This window comes from Schistocerca gregaria, chromosome X, assembly GCF_023897955.1.
Source record: "Schistocerca gregaria isolate iqSchGreg1 chromosome X, iqSchGreg1.2, whole genome shotgun sequence".
In the NCBI taxonomy this organism is placed as follows: Eukaryota; Metazoa; Arthropoda; class Insecta; order Orthoptera; family Acrididae; genus Schistocerca; species Schistocerca gregaria.
Window position 1 is genome coordinate 344,453,628 of NC_064931.1, and position 18,425 is coordinate 344,472,052.

At 40.9% G+C, this 18,425-nt stretch overlaps 1 protein-coding gene across 2 annotated transcripts in view; it reads right to left on the reverse strand.

Annotated features, from left to right (window-relative positions):
• LOC126297793 (terminal uridylyltransferase 7-like) overlaps positions 1 to 18,425 on the reverse strand; it is a 181,570-nt gene that overhangs the window by 61,098 nt on the left and 102,047 nt on the right. For both annotated transcript variants that reach the window (XM_049988998.1, XM_049988999.1), the window contains exon 6: positions 11,838 to 11,988. In XM_049988998.1, the coding sequence (XP_049844955.1) occupies positions 11,838 to 11,988 (151 nt within the window). The remainder of the gene's footprint in view (positions 1 to 11,837; positions 11,989 to 18,425) is intronic.

An 18,425-nucleotide genomic window follows, 5' to 3' on the forward strand; every position in this document is an offset into this window, starting at 1 on the left:
ATGCTTCATTACAGGAAATGACACTGCTTAAACCACAGCAGTAGGTGCACTAAGTATTAACCTGCTCTCTCACTGGTCAGTAAGTATAGCACATCATTCCAAAACTACAGACAGACAATTTAGTAATACCAACACAAGAGAGCAGGAAGCATTCAGTTTTGTTAAATATTAGATGCCAAATAATTACTGACAAAATATAATTCAGTCTTAATGATGTATGTGATACACTGTGACACACTATCCAGTAGTAATTATGATTTTGTCAATCAATCTTTCTATGATCTGTTGATCATACAGTTATGATTTTTGCCTATGCAATATGTGAAGTCTTTGCTTGACAAATTTTTTTTGATATTTTTGACCACTACAATTATATGTGTATGCCAGGCACATTTCCTCATAGAATATGAAGACATAGTTGGCTTTAAACAGTAATATGTACGTTGAATGCTATTAGTAACTACATACATTGTCCTTCACTTCTAATAATGATGTGTTGCAAGAATGCAAGCTATCATCTCCCGCTTCAGTTCAAGAAACTATGGAACCAAATAAAAATTACATGATTGCTCCATGAAGTTTAAAAATGTAACTGACTAACTTCCTAATAAATAATTATTTTAACTATACTATCTTTGGTGGCCCATATCTGGTACATTCACACTCTGAGAATGCCTTGTTGAAGTAACACCTCAGAATCAGAAGAGCGTCTCCACTGGCACACTCAAGCCAGCCTTCCTGCTGAGGAATATTGATCCCAGGTCACCCATGACAGCTTCAAGTAAACAAGCAGCTCCAGGTATCAAACTTCCAGAGTGTTATCAGCCAATCCAATGAACTATACATTCCGGTAGAACAGTACACTTCCGAAAGACGTTACTCAGTGTTAACTTGAGAGGTACTAGGTGTAGAGCTGCAACGAATGCAATGGAATATTAAGTCTGTTAAAAATATTGCTACTCATTGGAGTAGTTAGTCTGTTCTTTCTGTTCATAATTTCAGCTGCGTCATTTGCAGCCCCACACACTAGTCCCTCTCAAGTTCACACCGAGTTATTTCTTTCGTAAGAGCACTGTACCACTGGAATGTATAGCTCATTGAATTGGCTGACAACACTCTGGAGGTTTGATATCTGGAGCTGGTTGTTTACTTGAAGCTGACGTGGGTGATCTGGGATTCATATTCCTGAGCAGGAAGTCTGGCTTGAGCATGCCAATGAAGATGTTCTGATTCTGAGGTGTTACTGCAACAAGGCATTTCTCATAGTGTGCATGTACCAGATATGGTCCATTACAGATAGATTGGAGAGGTTTGCTCTGTGTATCCTGTCTGATGTATAAATGTGAAGAGGTAAGTTCAAGATGGATGAAGATAGATGTTGTAGCATGATGTCAAACATTTACTGGTTTAAATGATGCTGTGTGTTGCTTCAAAATTAAAATTAAAACTGGAATGCGACACTCCACTGGCATAGAAATCAGCTGCAAGTCATTCTTGCAGTGGTGGTGGTATATTCTGGATTCTCATCCACATGGAGACCCATTAACATCATTGACAAGTTGTCGATCCAGTCATACTCTTAATGCTGCTCTTTAATGTTGTGATGACACAATTCAACTTTGTCATTCAATGCCGACTGGTATGCAGTAGCTCTGACATAGCACACACTTAGGGTATTTGTGAGTGGAGAGAACACTGACATTCAAATTGCTGTTCACCTTCAGTGGTGACTTTTTTTTGGACTCCAAAATACACAATCTATTATGACAGTGAATACTGGCAGAAATGCCCTTCAGTGGAACTGCCCCTGGCCAATGTGTAAACCTGTCGATCACTGTTAAGAAATAGGTGAAGCTTTGAGAGCAAGGTAATGGTCCTACCAGATCAGTACAGATGCACAAGAAACTACCATAAACTTCTTTGAAAGTTCCACATGCACTGTTTGTATGTTTAGAAATGTAAGTTATGAACATGTTGAGAACATGAAGCTTTATATCTTGTTTCAGAGCAGGCAAAATGAAGTACTGTCAAATCAAATCCACTCTGCCTATGATACCATGAGTCTGAATTCTTTGGCCAGTTAGGGTCATTGCTTTGTGCCTTCATATGAAATGATGGCTGGCAACATGATGTCTGCAACTATGGAACATGTATTAGTAAGAATACTCTCTCATTCAAGAAGGTATCAAGTATTTGTGGTGAACTGCCTTAGAAATAAAAGATGGTGCATTTGCCTTGGTGTTGCTGTTTTCTGGGTGCTGTTTAAGGGCAACTGTTAATGGTTTATCACCTTGGAGAAGATACCAAACATGTGTGACTGCTGAGTGTGTTGCCAAAAATTCACAATCATAGGCACTACAACTACTTTGTGTGTTGGTGAGAGACTTTGAGAAATATGCAAATGGTTCAGGTGTTCCTTCTCACAACTGGTGTAGAGAAGCCCCTACAGCATAGTTCAAAGCAGCCACCATCAAAATTAAGGGAAGATCTATTAAGGGATATGAGCAAATCAAGTTACATTTGCTACATCTTTTAACTTCTTGAATGATTGGTCTTCTCTATCGGTCCATGAAACATAGGGGGAGAGGGAATTTAGTGTTTAACATCCCATTGACAAGGAGGTTATTAGAGACAGAGCACAAGCTCATATTAGGGAAGGGTAGTGAAGGAAATCAGCAGTGCTCTTGCAAAGGAACCATACCAGCATTTACTTTAAACGACTGAGGGATATCACAGAAAACCTAAGTCTGGATAGCCGCATGCGGGTTTCAACTATCATCATCCTCCTGAATGCGAGTCCAGTGTGCTAACCACTGTGCTACCTCCCTCAGTTCCATGGAACAAGGTGATTAACCTACCTCCCTATATCGTTGCACAAGTTAAACAAAGGTAGTTTAATCTCTTGCAGTATGTAGTAACATGTGAATGTAGAAATTCACTCATACTGAAAACAAGTTCTGCTACTATTTTAGGACAAGGAATGTCTTTGACTGACTTTTTAGGCTTTCCCGACGTAATAGGTATTGAAAGTCTCTTCGGGTTTTCTGCTGGATCCTAAAATCAACGAGTCAATATTTCGGTGATCCAACTGTTCACCATCTTCAGGAGAACACTGCTTCTGCTGACGAGTCCCACTGAGAACTGATGCCAGGCTGGAAATTGACGCCCTATATCGGCCTCCGAACAGTTCACAGTTCATGCACCGCCCATCATGGTTGCTGCCCTCCTAGACTGGGCAGGTAACGCCACCCTTTGCAGAACATTGGCAGCAATGATATATCGCACTCAGAGACGATTTTCGAAAAATCGGACTGGCCACACCAGAGAATGTTCTATTTTGATGCAGGATAGTACAGGATTCCACATTCTGCTAAGAGGAAACCCACTGTCCCTATTAATTAAATTATCCACCAACCTAATTTCAATTACCTCTTTATAGACACTGTTCCAAAGCCAGAAGTGTTGGCAACTATCACAGTTTCATCAAATTTAATGTGGTGTCCCTCATTTAAACAATGTCCTGCTACTGCCAATTTTTCTGGCTGTTGTAGCCTTGTATGACAACTGCGTTCCAGGCACCTGTCATGAACTCTGCGAATCGAGCAGCTGATGTAAGCCTTCCCCCATTGACACACAGTTTTGTATAGACGAGTCTTCCTAAGCCCCAAATCATCATTCAGAATGGAAGGTGGACAGAACACACTCTTAAAGTTAAAATGCCTTAAAATTCTTCTAATCTTAAATGATATACCCCCAGCATAAGGAATAAAGGCCACCAATCTATTCTCCTCTTCACGCACTTCTGGTGATGGTCCAAATTCCATAGCCTGATGAATCTGCCTCTTGGAGTATCCATTTTCCTTAAAAAAGAGGGCCATCAAAAGCGCAAGTTGTTGGGTTAAATCAGAAATGGCATACGTTCTGCATACCAAAGTCCTAAGGACACCACTGCGTTAGTATGGTGGATGACAACTCTTAGAATGCAGATACTGATCTGTGTGCATCGGCTTTTAGTGAACACTATGTCCCAAAGTAGCACCTGGTTTTTTGTGAACCACAACGTCCAAGAATGGAGGCATCCCATCACTTTCAACCTCCAAGGTAAATTTAATGCTGGGACAAAGAAAGCTGAAGTGGTCCAAAAATCTGTTAAGATCATTACGTCCATATGGCCAGACGATTAGTGGAAAACTGGAAGGAGAATTGGTGAGGTTTTGTCATCACGTGCTGACATCAACATATTTTTTATTTGACGGCAACGTTTTTCAACCGAACGAAGGAGTGGCTGTGGGTAGTCCTCTATCACCATAAGTCACCAATTTATTTATGGACGACTTCACGCATATGGCACTGAGGACTTCAGCTTTGCAACCAATGTGCTTCTACATTTGCATATATACTCCACTAGCCACCAAGCAGTAAAGCGGTATATGGCGCAGGGCACAATTCGCGCGGCAAAGTCATATCCCACCCCTCCCCTCCCCCCTCTCTGTTCCACTCATGGGTCGCACGAGGGAAAAACGACGACTATCTGAACACTTCAGTAATGAGCTATAATTTCCCTTATACTTAAATAGTGATCATTGCGCGATTTGAAACTTGGTGGTAATAATATATGCTCTACATCCTCAGCGAAGACCGGATTTCGGAATTTAGTGAGCAGCCCCGTCTGTTTAGTGTCTCTCCTATCTGCAAGTGTATCCCACTTCAAACTTTCTACGAGATTTGTAACACTCTCACGATGGCTAAACGTATCAGTCACGAATCTTGCCGATCTTCTTTGGACCTTCTCAATGTCTTGAATCAGACCCAACTGGTAAGGGTCCTATACAGACGAACAATACTCTAAGACTGGATGAACTAATGTATTGTAAGCTATTTCCTTTGTTGAAGGACTGCATCGCTTCAGGATTCTACCAATAAAGCACAATCTAGAGTTCGCCTTGCCTGTTACTCGTGTAATCTGATCATTCCATTTGAGATCATTCCGAATAGTCACACCCAGATACTTGACAGATATTACCACTTCCAAAGACTGGGCATTTATTTTGTACTCTTACATTAATGGGAATTTTCACCTTGTTATACGCAGTAGGTTACACTTATTAATATTGAGAAATAACTGCCAGTCATTACACCACACATTTATTTTTTGCAAATTCTCATTGATTTGTTCACAACTTTCGTGTGATACTACTTTCCTGCAGACGACAGCATCACTGGCAAACAGTTTAATGCCGCTGTCAATACCATCAACCAGATTGTTCATGTGCCCTGGCGCACACCCGAAGTCACGCTTGTTTCTGTTGAAGTCACCCCATTCAGGATGACATACTGCTCTCTGTCTGTTAGAATACTTTTACCCAACCACATATGTCATCGGATAGCCTGTAAGCACGCACTTTCTGGAGCAAGCGACAATGTGTAACCAAGTCAAACGCCTTTTGAAAGTCGAGAAATATGGCATCCACCTGGGAGCCGGTATCTTGAGCCTGTTGTATATCATTCACAATGAGGCCCAGCTGTGTCTCGCATGACCGCTGTTTCCTAAAACCGTGCTGGTTTCTGCAGATGAGCTTCTCAGAGTCTAGAAAGGTCATTATGTCTGAACACAAAATACGTTCCATGATTCTACAACAAATCGATGTCAGTGAAATTGGCCGGTAATTATGTGCATCCAATTTTCTACCCTTTTAATAGATTGCTATGACCTGGGCCTTCTTCCAGTTCCGTGGAACTTTCCACTGTTCCAATGATCTCTAATAGATGATGGATAAGAATGGTGCTATATTTGTAGCATTGTGAACATATAATATTACGGGGATATTTTCTGGGCCAGATGCCTTCACAGCATCTAAGGACCTTAACTGTTTTACAATCCTAGGTACACTAAACACTATGTCAGCCATCCTTGCGTTTGTTCAATAATTGAAAAGGGGGGAATGGTGCTGCAGTCCTCTACTGTCAATGAGTTTCTGAAACCTACGTTTAGAATTTCGGCCTTGTGTTTATCATCATCCATTACATTACCTGTATTGTCAGCAAGAGAAGATATTTAATTATTTGTAGCGTTCATAGATTTTATGTACGACCAAAATTTTTTTAGGTTACTTTTAGAATCTGCAGATAAAATATTGTTTTCAAATTCGTTAAAAGAATCTCTCATTGACCTTTTGACAGCTGCTTTCATTTCGCATAATTTTTTGTTTGTCAGCGGGGCAGTGACTACGTTTAAAACAACTGCGCAAAATTCTCTGCTTTCCCAGTAACTTCCTAATATTTTTGTTATACCAATATGGAGGTACATGGATGATACCTTTTTCGTCTGGCCACATAAATGTGATACTCTCAACAAATTTTTGGATCACTTAAAAAAGGGTGGCACCATCTCCCCAGAAACTGTGATGGATGGTGCATGCTCTGTGTACAGTACGGAGGCCTATATAGGACATCGATTTGCAGCCTCGTATTAGTTCTCAGTGGGACTCATCAGCAGAAGCGGCGTTCTCTTGAAGATGACGAACTGCTGGAGCACTTAAATATCAAATAAGAGTTGATTTTAGGATCCTGCAGCAAACCTGAAGAGCCTTTCAAAGTCTCTGATATTGTTTTCACTTTTTCTTCTAATGGTTGAATTCCTTGATGTGATACACGATAATGCATCAATGATATCTCTCTCTCTCTCTCTCTCTCTCTCTCTCTCTCTCTCTCTCTCTCTCTCTCTCTCTCTCTCTCCAAAAATTCATTTTCCCCACAATGTTTAGGTGATACTTATCCCCCCAAACTGAGAAAATATTAAAGATGCATTGTGACTTCTTCCACCAATGCTGAAGTGAAAAGAACAGAATGTAAGTAAAGGCATAACATTCAAAATTCTATGAATAAATCACTGTAACATTGTGAAGACCAAATGACAATTTAAAAAATTCAAAAAGTCCAAATGGTTGACTCGCATCTGTTTTAGGCACATCTTTAGGTGCAACCAGACTGTGGTGACAAGCTCAAATAAATTGGCTGTTGAAATCTTGTATATGATGTATCAGAAAGTGGTCTGGCACTGTGATAGCATTTGAAGTTCTATAGTCTCCACAAGTAGTTTTACTGCTACAGGTGTTCTACGTAGTCTCCCACCACTTTAGTGCAGGCAAGGAACATTTGTACAACCACATGAAACTGTCAGAAAAGTCCTCCTTTGGGATGTTCCACAACTGGCGCAATATGCTGGCTTGAATGTCTAATGTCGTCAAAGCACTGACACTTCATGAGATTTTCTACACTTTGTTGTTTTGTGGTAGGTTCTTACTGATAATGCCAAGTCTCTGTACCCATGACAATTTCTTCTCGAAAAAAACTGTTTGCATTTTGTACTTCAATAAAGTTGTCGCAGGAATCCATGTGGTGTCGATTCTGTTCAGGAGTCAAATTGTGAATGACAAAAATTTGCTCAGACTTTTCTCTTCTTCAAAATAGTCTGGAGAACATCTTGAAGATTTGATTTACTAGTGTCACTCCAACACAATTTGTAACAAGACACACAACAACAGCATATCCAATACTTAAAATTGCTTTCTCACAACTGACTGATCAAATGCACATCTGTGGTTTACAGCTGTTAGTTCCAACTGTCACCATAGTCACTGTGCAGACATCGCTAATACATCAGGAATAGAATCAATCTCTGAACTTTTTGGACGGATAGTGTATGACAGATTAACTGATGGTAAGTACAGGTATATGAGAGTACACTCAAAGGAAATCAAGAAAATTTAACAATTTTACATTCAGACGCTGCACATGGAGGAATTAGCGATTACCCTATACAACAGGAAATTTGATGATGTTCCAAATGAATAAATGAACAATGACAAGCACTCATAAGCAAGTGTTACACTGCAGCGACTAACAGGGACTGGAGTCCAATATCGAACATCTGTGGCGAGCAGTATATGGATGTAGACATGTTTGGTACCAAAGATTTAGAGTTGGTGCTTGCTGTGTGGGCAGTTTTAGTGATTTTAAAGCCCAACGATGCGAGCTTGCATTCTAGAAACATATTGTCTGAGGTGAACAATAACTTATGTGGTTGAATAACAACAATGGAAATTCCTCGATAGAATAATATGTAAAATTAAGGAAAGCCAACCATAGCTGACTGATGGATGGCGTAAAGAAATGTGCGGCTGAAAACAATATTCACACTTTTGAGCGCTCTCTCTCTCTCTCTCTCTCTCTTTCTCTCTCTGCTCACGCGTGCATCCGCGCACGCTTTTGCTAGATGAAGAACATTAGCAATAGCTTGAAAACTTGTGTGAATACCATTTTCTGTTCTGTATTTCTATGCATCACAAATCTGTCAGCTGTGAGTGAGTGGTTACCTTTCCTTAATTGTATTTATTACATGGCTGAACTCTAATATTAAATTGTGCGTGTAGAACAGCCACTAGATGCAGTCTTGTAAAATGGATACTTTTAAAAACAGTTTCGACAGGGTTCTGTAGAACCTGATTACTGTGACTAGACTTGTCTACAAAGCAATTTCTCACTATTCTACATTGTTGGACACCAAGAAAGGCAAATCAAATTTTCTTCTATAAATATCAGAATCAGTGCCAGTTAAAATGCTACAATTATACAACTCCATATAATGTTACACTGCTGCAAATTCTGACATCATAGATGAGATTATATGTGAAGTATGGCTGAACTAATCAGAATTTCATAGAGAGAATTTTATCTACTCCATTGCACTTAAATAGGAAGTAGCACAACTGAAAAACTAATACAGCAGATTGTTATGGGATGTATTATCTAAATATTTTGACTGCTATAAGAATGTTACTGTCACTATCCACGGAACAGGCAATCCCATATTAGTCATTGACACTGAAATATAACAAACAATATCTACTACATCATTTTAAGACCATAGCTGAAATGTATTGGACAGAACTATTGTGGGCACTAACAGCCCTCTAGAATTCCTAGCTCTGGTACTGAAGAACTGAATCAATATTTTAAAGATATAAATTTTACACGGACTAAAGTTCAAGATAAGAGATGATCCCAAATATATATTGCTTTCTGTACAACTAATATTACAAAATCTACAACAACTGAAGTACTGCTACACACTATCTGAAAAATTCTTAATAAGAAACTAAAAACCAACATAAAACAGCAGACACTGATGCCTTGAGCATTAACAACAACACAACAGAATCTTACTTCGAATTTTTAAGAAAATACAATGAAGACTATTATGTACAGGTAGAGGTCACCACAGAAAACTTGAGGAATTCAGAAAGAAGTGAAATTATCAATGCCTGGTGCAAAGATTCGCAACTGACTCAATATAAGCAAATGTAATGTAAATAAGCACTAATAGATGAAAGAATCCTATATTGTTTGACTACAGGAAAGGCATCATCACGAGCCAATCACAAAGGTTTATTGTCTAGGTGTTAACTGCAGCAATTCAAAGTGGCATGACTGCATACAACTAGTTGCTGGGAAAGTAGATGCCAAGCTAAGAATCATAAGAAGAATTCTTAAAAAATGCAGCTCAGTTACAATGCTGCTTACAATACTCATGCCACCCATTCTTCTGAATTGTTTCTCTGTCTGGGATCCTTACCAAACAGGCTTACCAGAAGGGAGAGATAAGGTTCAAGGAAGTGTTGCTCGGTTCACATACTTTTGTAACATCAGAGTGGGAATGTCACAGTATGTTCAATAAATCCCAATGGCAGACACTGAAACAAAGATGGCATGCATCATTAGATGATTTCTCTCAATTTTCATTGAGAGATTAGTGCACTCAAAAATTCCAAGAATCCATATTATGAGGGGAGTCAAGAAATCTTACTATTGCCAACATACATACGGCACAATAACCATGATGGTACCTTAAAGAAACCTGGGCCCTTAGAGGCATACAGGAAATTTTTCCTCCAAACCCCATATATGAAAGACATAGGTACTAGTAGAAGTGCCTGCCAGGTTAGCCAAGAGCACTAATGCACTGCTTCCTGGATTCGAGTAAGCACGCTGGCCTGGGATCGAGTCTGCCTGGCAGACTGACAATGAAAGCCGGAGTGCCGGCCAGCCTGGGTGTGGTTTTTAGGTGGTTTTCCACATCCCACTGGGAAAATACTGGACTAGTCCCCATGTCCCGCCTCAGTTATACGACTCGCAGACATCTGAAAAACATTCACACTATTTCATGGCTTACACTAGACGCAGTCAGCTGGGGTACACTAATTCCGTCCCGGGAGATACGGGGTGGCGACAGAAAGGGCATCTGGCCATTCCCCGACATTAACATTGCCAAATACATAGTAACATGGCTGACCCAACGTTGAAATGGGACTAAGGCGCACACGCACTCATGCGCGCGCGCCGACACACACACACACACACACACACACACACACACACACACACACACACACACACACACACACACAACTGAGGGTCTGGAAGCACACTGACCGGTATTTTTCTTGAAAACAAAAGGAGATTCACGGATAAAAAGAATGAAATAACACGTGGCAATGACAGGACAGTACCAAGAAATGAGCTATGCTCACGAGAAGATCATTTGGAAATCACTGAAAGCAAAAAGCTACATCTATATAAAAAGAACTAATATACTATTGTAGAATTTTTGAAAGAAAGTTTGCTAAGCAATTACAATGTTAAACAGTTTATATAGACTTAACTGGAGACTCCTAAGTTGATAGACTGGAGTAGATGTTCATGTAAACAGCAAAAGACAGCCATAGCTTGGAGAGGGAGAGTGCAGCATGGAAAACTTTATGGCTTTCTTTTGTTGTTGTGTTAAAATAATTTCAACTGAACAACTGCTACTTCCTGATTTCTACAGGAATCCGATTCTAAGTTATTGCCCGAAGTCTTACGCAACCAAAATTTTGAAAAATATTACCTTTCAGCCTGTAAAATAAGAAGCAATTGCTGCACCAGATACTATGCAAATCAGATTGCAAAAAAGAGACATGTTGCTTCTTCCCTCTAAGATATGAAACAGTTTAAGAATAGCAAAACTTCCTCAGAAGCACAAGTGGCACTAATAATGCTGCACTTTGAATGTAAACACACACACACACACACACACACACACACACACACACACACACACACACAGAGAGAGAGAGAGAGAGAGAGAGAGAGAGAGAGAGAGAGAGAGAAACAACATCTCTAGGAATGTCACTAAAAAATTTCATGGGGCCCTGTTACTTGGCAACAATGAAACAGATTAAACAGCAATGGAAATGTTTCTGTATTCAACGATCTCAAACTAGGTTGTCACAAACCATACCAGTTTCAGCAGCATAAACAATATCAAATTCTTCGGGTACTATTCTTACTGTTTCTAATATAGACCAGCCCACTTTATGAGCACACTGACAGTACTTCTAGTAATTATGGTACATGGCACAGAAGCACACTGTTCCGTGGACTTTAGAATACCACACAGGAGCTCTATGCGGCATGAATTCCTTGTTCAAAAACCTAAACCATTGAGGTAAAGTATTCCAAAAAATGTTTTTGTGATTTTTTCAAGGTATGTGTGGGGAGTGGGAGAGCGGGGCAGAAGAGGAGGATGTTTACCCTGGTACATAATATACTTTGCTCTGTACACTTTATGGTGGCATTTCTAACACATGCAAACATAGAGGTTGTAAAAAAAATTTAACAACAGAATATGGAAAAATCTTATACCATCTGCAACACCAGAGTCAAGTTATATTAAAAAAAATTGTATTACACGTGTCAATCAATCATACGTCGTCAAGTTTTGCCATAAATTTCCTCACCTTATCTCTTCCTGTTTCTCAAGCCATGATTTTAGGTTGAGTAATGCTGTTGGACCATTGACTTTTGGTGGTACATTGAAACTGAAGTTTATATTGGAATTCTTAAAGCCAAATCTTGTCAGAGAAGACCCATACAGTTCAAAATAACATCCTGGAATAAACACATTATCAATAACCATCAGTCAATCTCTTAGCAACAGATCTAAGAAAAAGTAATAAATGCATCACAAAATACTTCTACACAACAGCAGCAACAGCAACAGCAGCAGCAGAGGGTTACAATACTACAATAAGCTACCAATACATGGTGGGTGATAAATGACAGCTCACAAGAGTGAATTCTTTTGCTGAGTAACATGTTGGAAGATTAGTGGGCCACAATCATATTCCCAATTTTGCAAATGAAGTGAGGTATCAAAACTGCACGTTTCATTTAAACTTTAACATTAAAATATACATGCAAACAGACGTTCTATCAATGTGAAGATTAATTACCACAGTGGCTTCACACTTTCAAGAACTGTTTCGTAAGGTATAACTACGCATCTCTCAGAATTACTTCATGTAAACATGAAATGAAGCAAGGTGAAATCACGACGGCTAGCCACACAGGGCATTGTGGTAATGCAATTGATGAGGTTGAAAATATGTGTCAGTCCAGGACTCAAACCTGGATTTACTACTTCTTATGAGCAGCTACCTTAACTGCTTTGGCCATCCAGAAACAGACCCTGACTGACTCAAATTTTCAACTTATTGCATGCTACAATGCAACGTCCTTCATCCACTGAACTCCCTACTCGCAAGTCTTTATTCCCATAGAAGTTCTAATGATATCTGGCATCTGTACTAAAATAAACATCGGGGAACCATTACCCACTTTTTTCTGAAATGTGTTTCTATCCGAGTGGTGTGTGATCTGTCAGACACAACAGCCATCACTCATGGTGATGTGGCTCTTATGGATTGTCATTTATCACCCACGCTCCTTCACACAGGCAGTAAATTGATCAGACTGCTAATATTTATTATTGTGCCCAGTGTTGCAGTTTCCAATACTTTACAAAACCAGACATGTCGTTTCTTTAAAAGTGGTATGCCATTTTTTATGTATACAAACATCGGATTTCATTAAATTCTGGTTGCATTACCACAAGGTCCTGTGCAGTTAACCATCACCATCTTCCACCCAAACTTTACTTTTCCTTCTCTTTCCCTTTCCTACATTTCATCTTTTCGCGTACTTATCAGCCGCATCATCACAAATGATGTCTGTTCTGTGGGATATATCTGACAAAACAAGACACCACTCAGACAGATATACATTTCAGAAGCATTCCCTGTTACCCAAGACTGATTACACTTAACTTCAAATCATGCATTTCTTTCCTTGTATTCCCCAAGCTTGGCTCCATCATGCCACTGCCATGAAAATCCAGTATACTTCATGTGCCGACTTTGTTGACTTTAAAAAAAAAACCATAGAATCTCTCCTCTAAGACTAAAGAGAAACTTGTAACCTCTAATCTGAGTAGATTAACCAACACAAATTGACCTATCAGTCAATGTCTAAACCAGGACATTTCAGATAAAGGATTGGATGAGATTATAAAGCATCATGGGTCCAAACTATTATTAATATGACAACAAGAGATTTTTGGGCTCTCAACAACATCCTTACTGGATGCCAGCGTGTAGATATCGCAGGGCGGGTGGTTGGGGTGGGGGGAGAGATGCATGTTCTCACAAAATAAGTTCACTATAATTTATTAGATTCCATCAATCAATGGTAAAAGCCACTATTAAAATACACACAACTATGGCATTTAAAATCGATTAGTAAAAATGCAAACTACAGTCATAATTGGTCCCCCATACTGAGTATTTTAGAAACATGCTAAAAAGACATTCAATTTTAAACCACAAAAAAGCATAAAAGAAAACTTACATACGGCAAGCATAAAAAGTGTTAAGAATAAATTATTCAGAAAGTCACAGAGGTGAGAGATAATATGACAGAGTACTGCAGATGTCAACCAGGAGCGATTTGAAGCTCACTGCAGCTTGTCATGCAATGGAAGGTGCACCTCTACGCAACCAGGCTTCCCCTGCCCACTGTAGCAGGTCAATAGGGTCAAAAAATTGGCTTTGTAAAAGGAGGGCACTAAAACACATGTTAAGAGAAATTAAGGTTCAGGGTAATATTAAAACTGAGTTGAGACGGGGTTCATTCATGCACTCAATCCCAACTCACTTGTGTTGAGCCACACAATCACACTATCTCACACGTTTTAAAACAAGGGAGAAAGGATGAAGGGTGTTATATCCTGGATTAAAACAGAAGTAAAACAACAAAGGGGCTACAGCAATGGCACAGGCAAATGTGACCAGCTGGCCACTTACAAAATATATGGGTGAGCCAGTCACCCTGTAAACACATTAAAACCACCTACTTAAAATCTTGGGAAAAATGTTGGACAATTCACAAAACTTAAACTCTAACCACATTTGTTGGAAAGTCACTTAAAATAGGAAAAATCTGCTGCTACCCACTGGTCTGAAAATAAAACATAGTCTAATAAAATGTGGCACACAGTCATCTCTACACCAGAAGCACCAAACATAGTAGTGTCCTCTCACTGGAGTAAGAAGCCATGCATCATAGAGCTGTGGTCTATGTGAAGACGGGTGAGGAGGACCTTGGCCTGTCTGTGTGGCTGGAAGGAGGTACACCACAGCCGCATTGTGGGCTTTACTAGACAGAGCCTATTATTTGCCACTTCCAGCCTCTTACTTTCTTCTCTGGCTATTCTGAATGACTTTATCTGCTGGGAACAAGCATTGTACAGAGAGAAGGGCGCTCAGAGAATTTAAACAAACAAGGAATTTAGTATTTTCAATATATAAAGTTTACAGCCAATCAGCCGGATTTGCGGTTGCTGCTGTCAGCCATGTTTAAAATTGGAAGGAATTTAGTAGTCTAATCATATTCCTCAGCTCCAGTGCCCGTGAGATTGCATATAATTCCATTTCAAAGACAGTGAAGTCTTGAGACAGTTGAACCTTGAGGACACAATCTGGGAAAACAACAGAGCAACCAACTGAGCCCCCCCTCCCCCATTTCAATCCATCCATAAAGACAGTTGTAGAGTCTTAGTGTTCAGTTAAAATGTCCTTAAATAATGCATTAATAGCACATGCAGGAGTGCACTCTGTACTGAACTAAACCTAAAATTACTCTGGACCTCTGCAGTAACCAGGGTGGCACATGGTTAAAACCCTGGATTTCGGGTTGTACTTGCTCCACACCAAGTAACTCCAGCACACACCACACACAGATCCCAAACAGACTTTGTTGCTTATGGATGACTGGAGTAAAGGCAGTCTCAAGTCAGATGAGCAACAATGTGGTTTGGAGGTGAATTTGGATCTGCGACGAACTTACGTGCCTGACGCACCATGAGAAGTTGCTGTTAGATTGTAAGTGGCAGTTCACCAGCCTCAGCACAGAGACTGGATATGGGATGACCCTAGAAGCACCCACAGCCAGCCTATCCCCTCATGGTGGACAGCATCAATGATCTTCAGATAAGGCGGCCTCGTGCTAATCCATACACTGTGTGCCGGTAGTCTAGCCGCAAACGCATGAAGAAAAGCTGGAGCAAATTCACCATGTCCGCTTCGGAAGACCTGTGGCTAAAACACTTTATGATATTCAGTTCCTTCAGGGTCCTGGCTATCAGATCTCTCAGGTGTGACAACCATGGCAATTTGGAGTAAAAAATGAGGCCCAGAAAACTCAAAGAGTCTTTAAACGTAGAACAGTGTCCCTCATATGCAGGACAGACAAATGAAAAATATGATGAGAAGAATGAAAATGAACACACACAGTTTTACGTGAGGAAAACTGAAAAGCCATCTTTGCAGCCCACTTCTCTAATCTGTACACCATAAACTGCAACTGATGAGTCACTGTCTTAACACTGGAGCAGGAACAGAAAACAGTAAAATCGTTCACAAATAAGGAGCATTTTACAGGACTCCTCACTGTACACACAATACTGTTTATGGTTATGGCAAAGAGTGTGACACTTAAAACATTGCCCTGAGGTACACAATTCTCCTGCTCATTACAATCTGACAGTAAGTCAACATTATAGGATCTAAAAAACTGCTTTGACAGAAAAGAATGTATGAAGATTGGGAGGTGACTACAAAAGCCCAATCGATGAAGTTGCTCTAGACTACTATGTCTCCAAGTAGTACCTTACACCTTACTGATGACAAAGAACATACAGAGAGAGTGATGTTTACAAAGGAAAGCCTGCTGAATAGATGGCTCTAGCAGGGTCATGTTATCGGCGGTGGAGCGAAATCTCCAGAATCCACACTGAGAGTGGCAAAGGAGTTGCCTAGTCTCTAACAACCACGCCAGACAATGGTTAACCATTTGATGCAGTGTCTTTCCGATCACAGCTCATTAAGGCAGTACTCTGGTAACTACTGTGACGTGTGGGGTTCTTTCCTGGTTTGAGGAGAGGAATCAAAATTGCCTCTTTCCAAGAGTGAAAATGACCTGTCTGTCATATCAAACTACAAAAATTTGAGGATGATTTCCTTTGACACTGTTGGCAAATGTCGAAGCATGCAGTACTGGATTTGGTCATGACTGGGTGAAATACCACGAGTCTCAGACAGTGCTGATTCCAGCTCCCACATGGAGAAAGGGGAGTTGTACGATTCAGAATTGTTGGATTTGAAGTCCGCCTTGCCCCCCCACTACAGTCGAATGATAGCAGCGAAGTGCCTGATCCTGGCTGGCACTGGCAGGAGTCTTTGCAAAATGCTCTGTCATCATATGAGCAATGTCTCTGGATACTGTTTGGAGACACCCCTGCTTCAGTGCTGCTGCTATTGGTAAACAACTGTGTTTACTGGGAATCCTCCTGATGGCTTCGCATACTTTTGCAGACCAAGTGGGAGGGTTGACAGAGTCCAGGAATGTTCTCCTCAATCATGTGTCAAGCCTTGGCTCTTGCAACCCAAAAGGCTATGAAGTTGTCTGTAGTTGGCAAAGGAGACTGTTAATGAGCCACAAACCTCTCTGGGATTTCTGGGATTACTGAGCGGCACTCACGGGTCCACCAAGGTAAAGGTTGCCTCCTAACATGACCTGAGGATTTTGGGATGGATATATGCATCACTCACGTAATGTGATCCACCCATTCCTGGACACTGTCGCAGTGCTCAAACACAGCCAGATGGCTGAACAGCATCCAGTTAGCCCTGCTGAGCACCCATTTTGGTGGCTTCTGTTCAGGAGATGCTCCATCCAGTAGGTGGGTCCACAGTGGGAAGAGGTCACTGGAATGAAAGTTATCAGTTGTTTCCTTTTAAGCATAACCTGCAAGGGCACGAGAGCAGAAAGAGAGGTTGATGGCTGAGGATGATCCACTAGCAGCCAAGAAATGAGGATGACTGCCTCTACTGACGATGCACAGCTCATGACACATCGTGAGGTTCTCCAATACTTGACCCCTGAAGCCCCATAATATATTACAGGCATTGAAATCACCCAGCAGTAGGAGAAATGGGCAGGGAGTTGTTCAATCCTGTAGAGGTACGTACAGGGAGTAGATAGTGATCTTCTGAGCCACATGACCTGCAACAGCTTCTGCGTGTGGGTCAGTAACGAAGGAGAGAGCAGAGGAGTGGTGCATGTTATTGACAAACATAGCAACCCCTCCCTTGGCTCTGTCCACAGTCTTTCAGTAGAGGAATAGCCCTGTTGAACAGGAGTATCAGTGGCTTTAAATGTACACACGACACAGTGGGAGTGCCTGTGTCAGAAGTTTCAGCTCCTTCACATGTCCTGAACCCTTTAATGTTCCATAATATGGGAGCTATCTGTCGCAGGGGTTGCACTTTTATCCTTTCTTTCTGCTGGTGAACGCGAGATGATTGCCCCAGTCCAACACAGTCTCTACAGAAGAAGCATGAGAGACGGCAGAGTGGACGGTGTCAACACCATCGGACTGTTTACTGTCCGTCTCCATCGGTGGCAGATGCTTTGCCTTTGATTTTGTGCCCTTGGTAGGCTTCGGAGGCACAACTGCAGCTGTGGTAGTGGCAGTGCTGGACAGTGGACCAGACAATTTTTGGATGGGCGAGCCCAAGAGCAATTCACACACTCCATAGGAGATGAACAAGTGACTCCATCGTTGGCAGTCTTACCACATTTGCCACAAATGACTTCTCCGTGACACCCGAGAGTAGCGTGACCCAAGTGCTGGCATTTGAAACAGTGCAATGGGTTGGAGACACAACGCCACACGCTAAGGGAAAGGAAACTTTCTTGCTTTAACGTGCTCAGGAAGTTTCATGCTACTGAACATCAGGATGAAGCAGTCGGATTTTACAAGATCCCCATCCACCTTCTTCATGTTGTTTTGCCCACTGTTGAGCCCACTCATCTTTCAAGTCCGATATCCCTGCATGTCATAACACTTTTGCTACAATTCAAGATGGTGTGTGGCTCAGTTTCGATGGCAAATTCCTTGAGGCATTGGGCTCTCTAGAGGTTCTAAA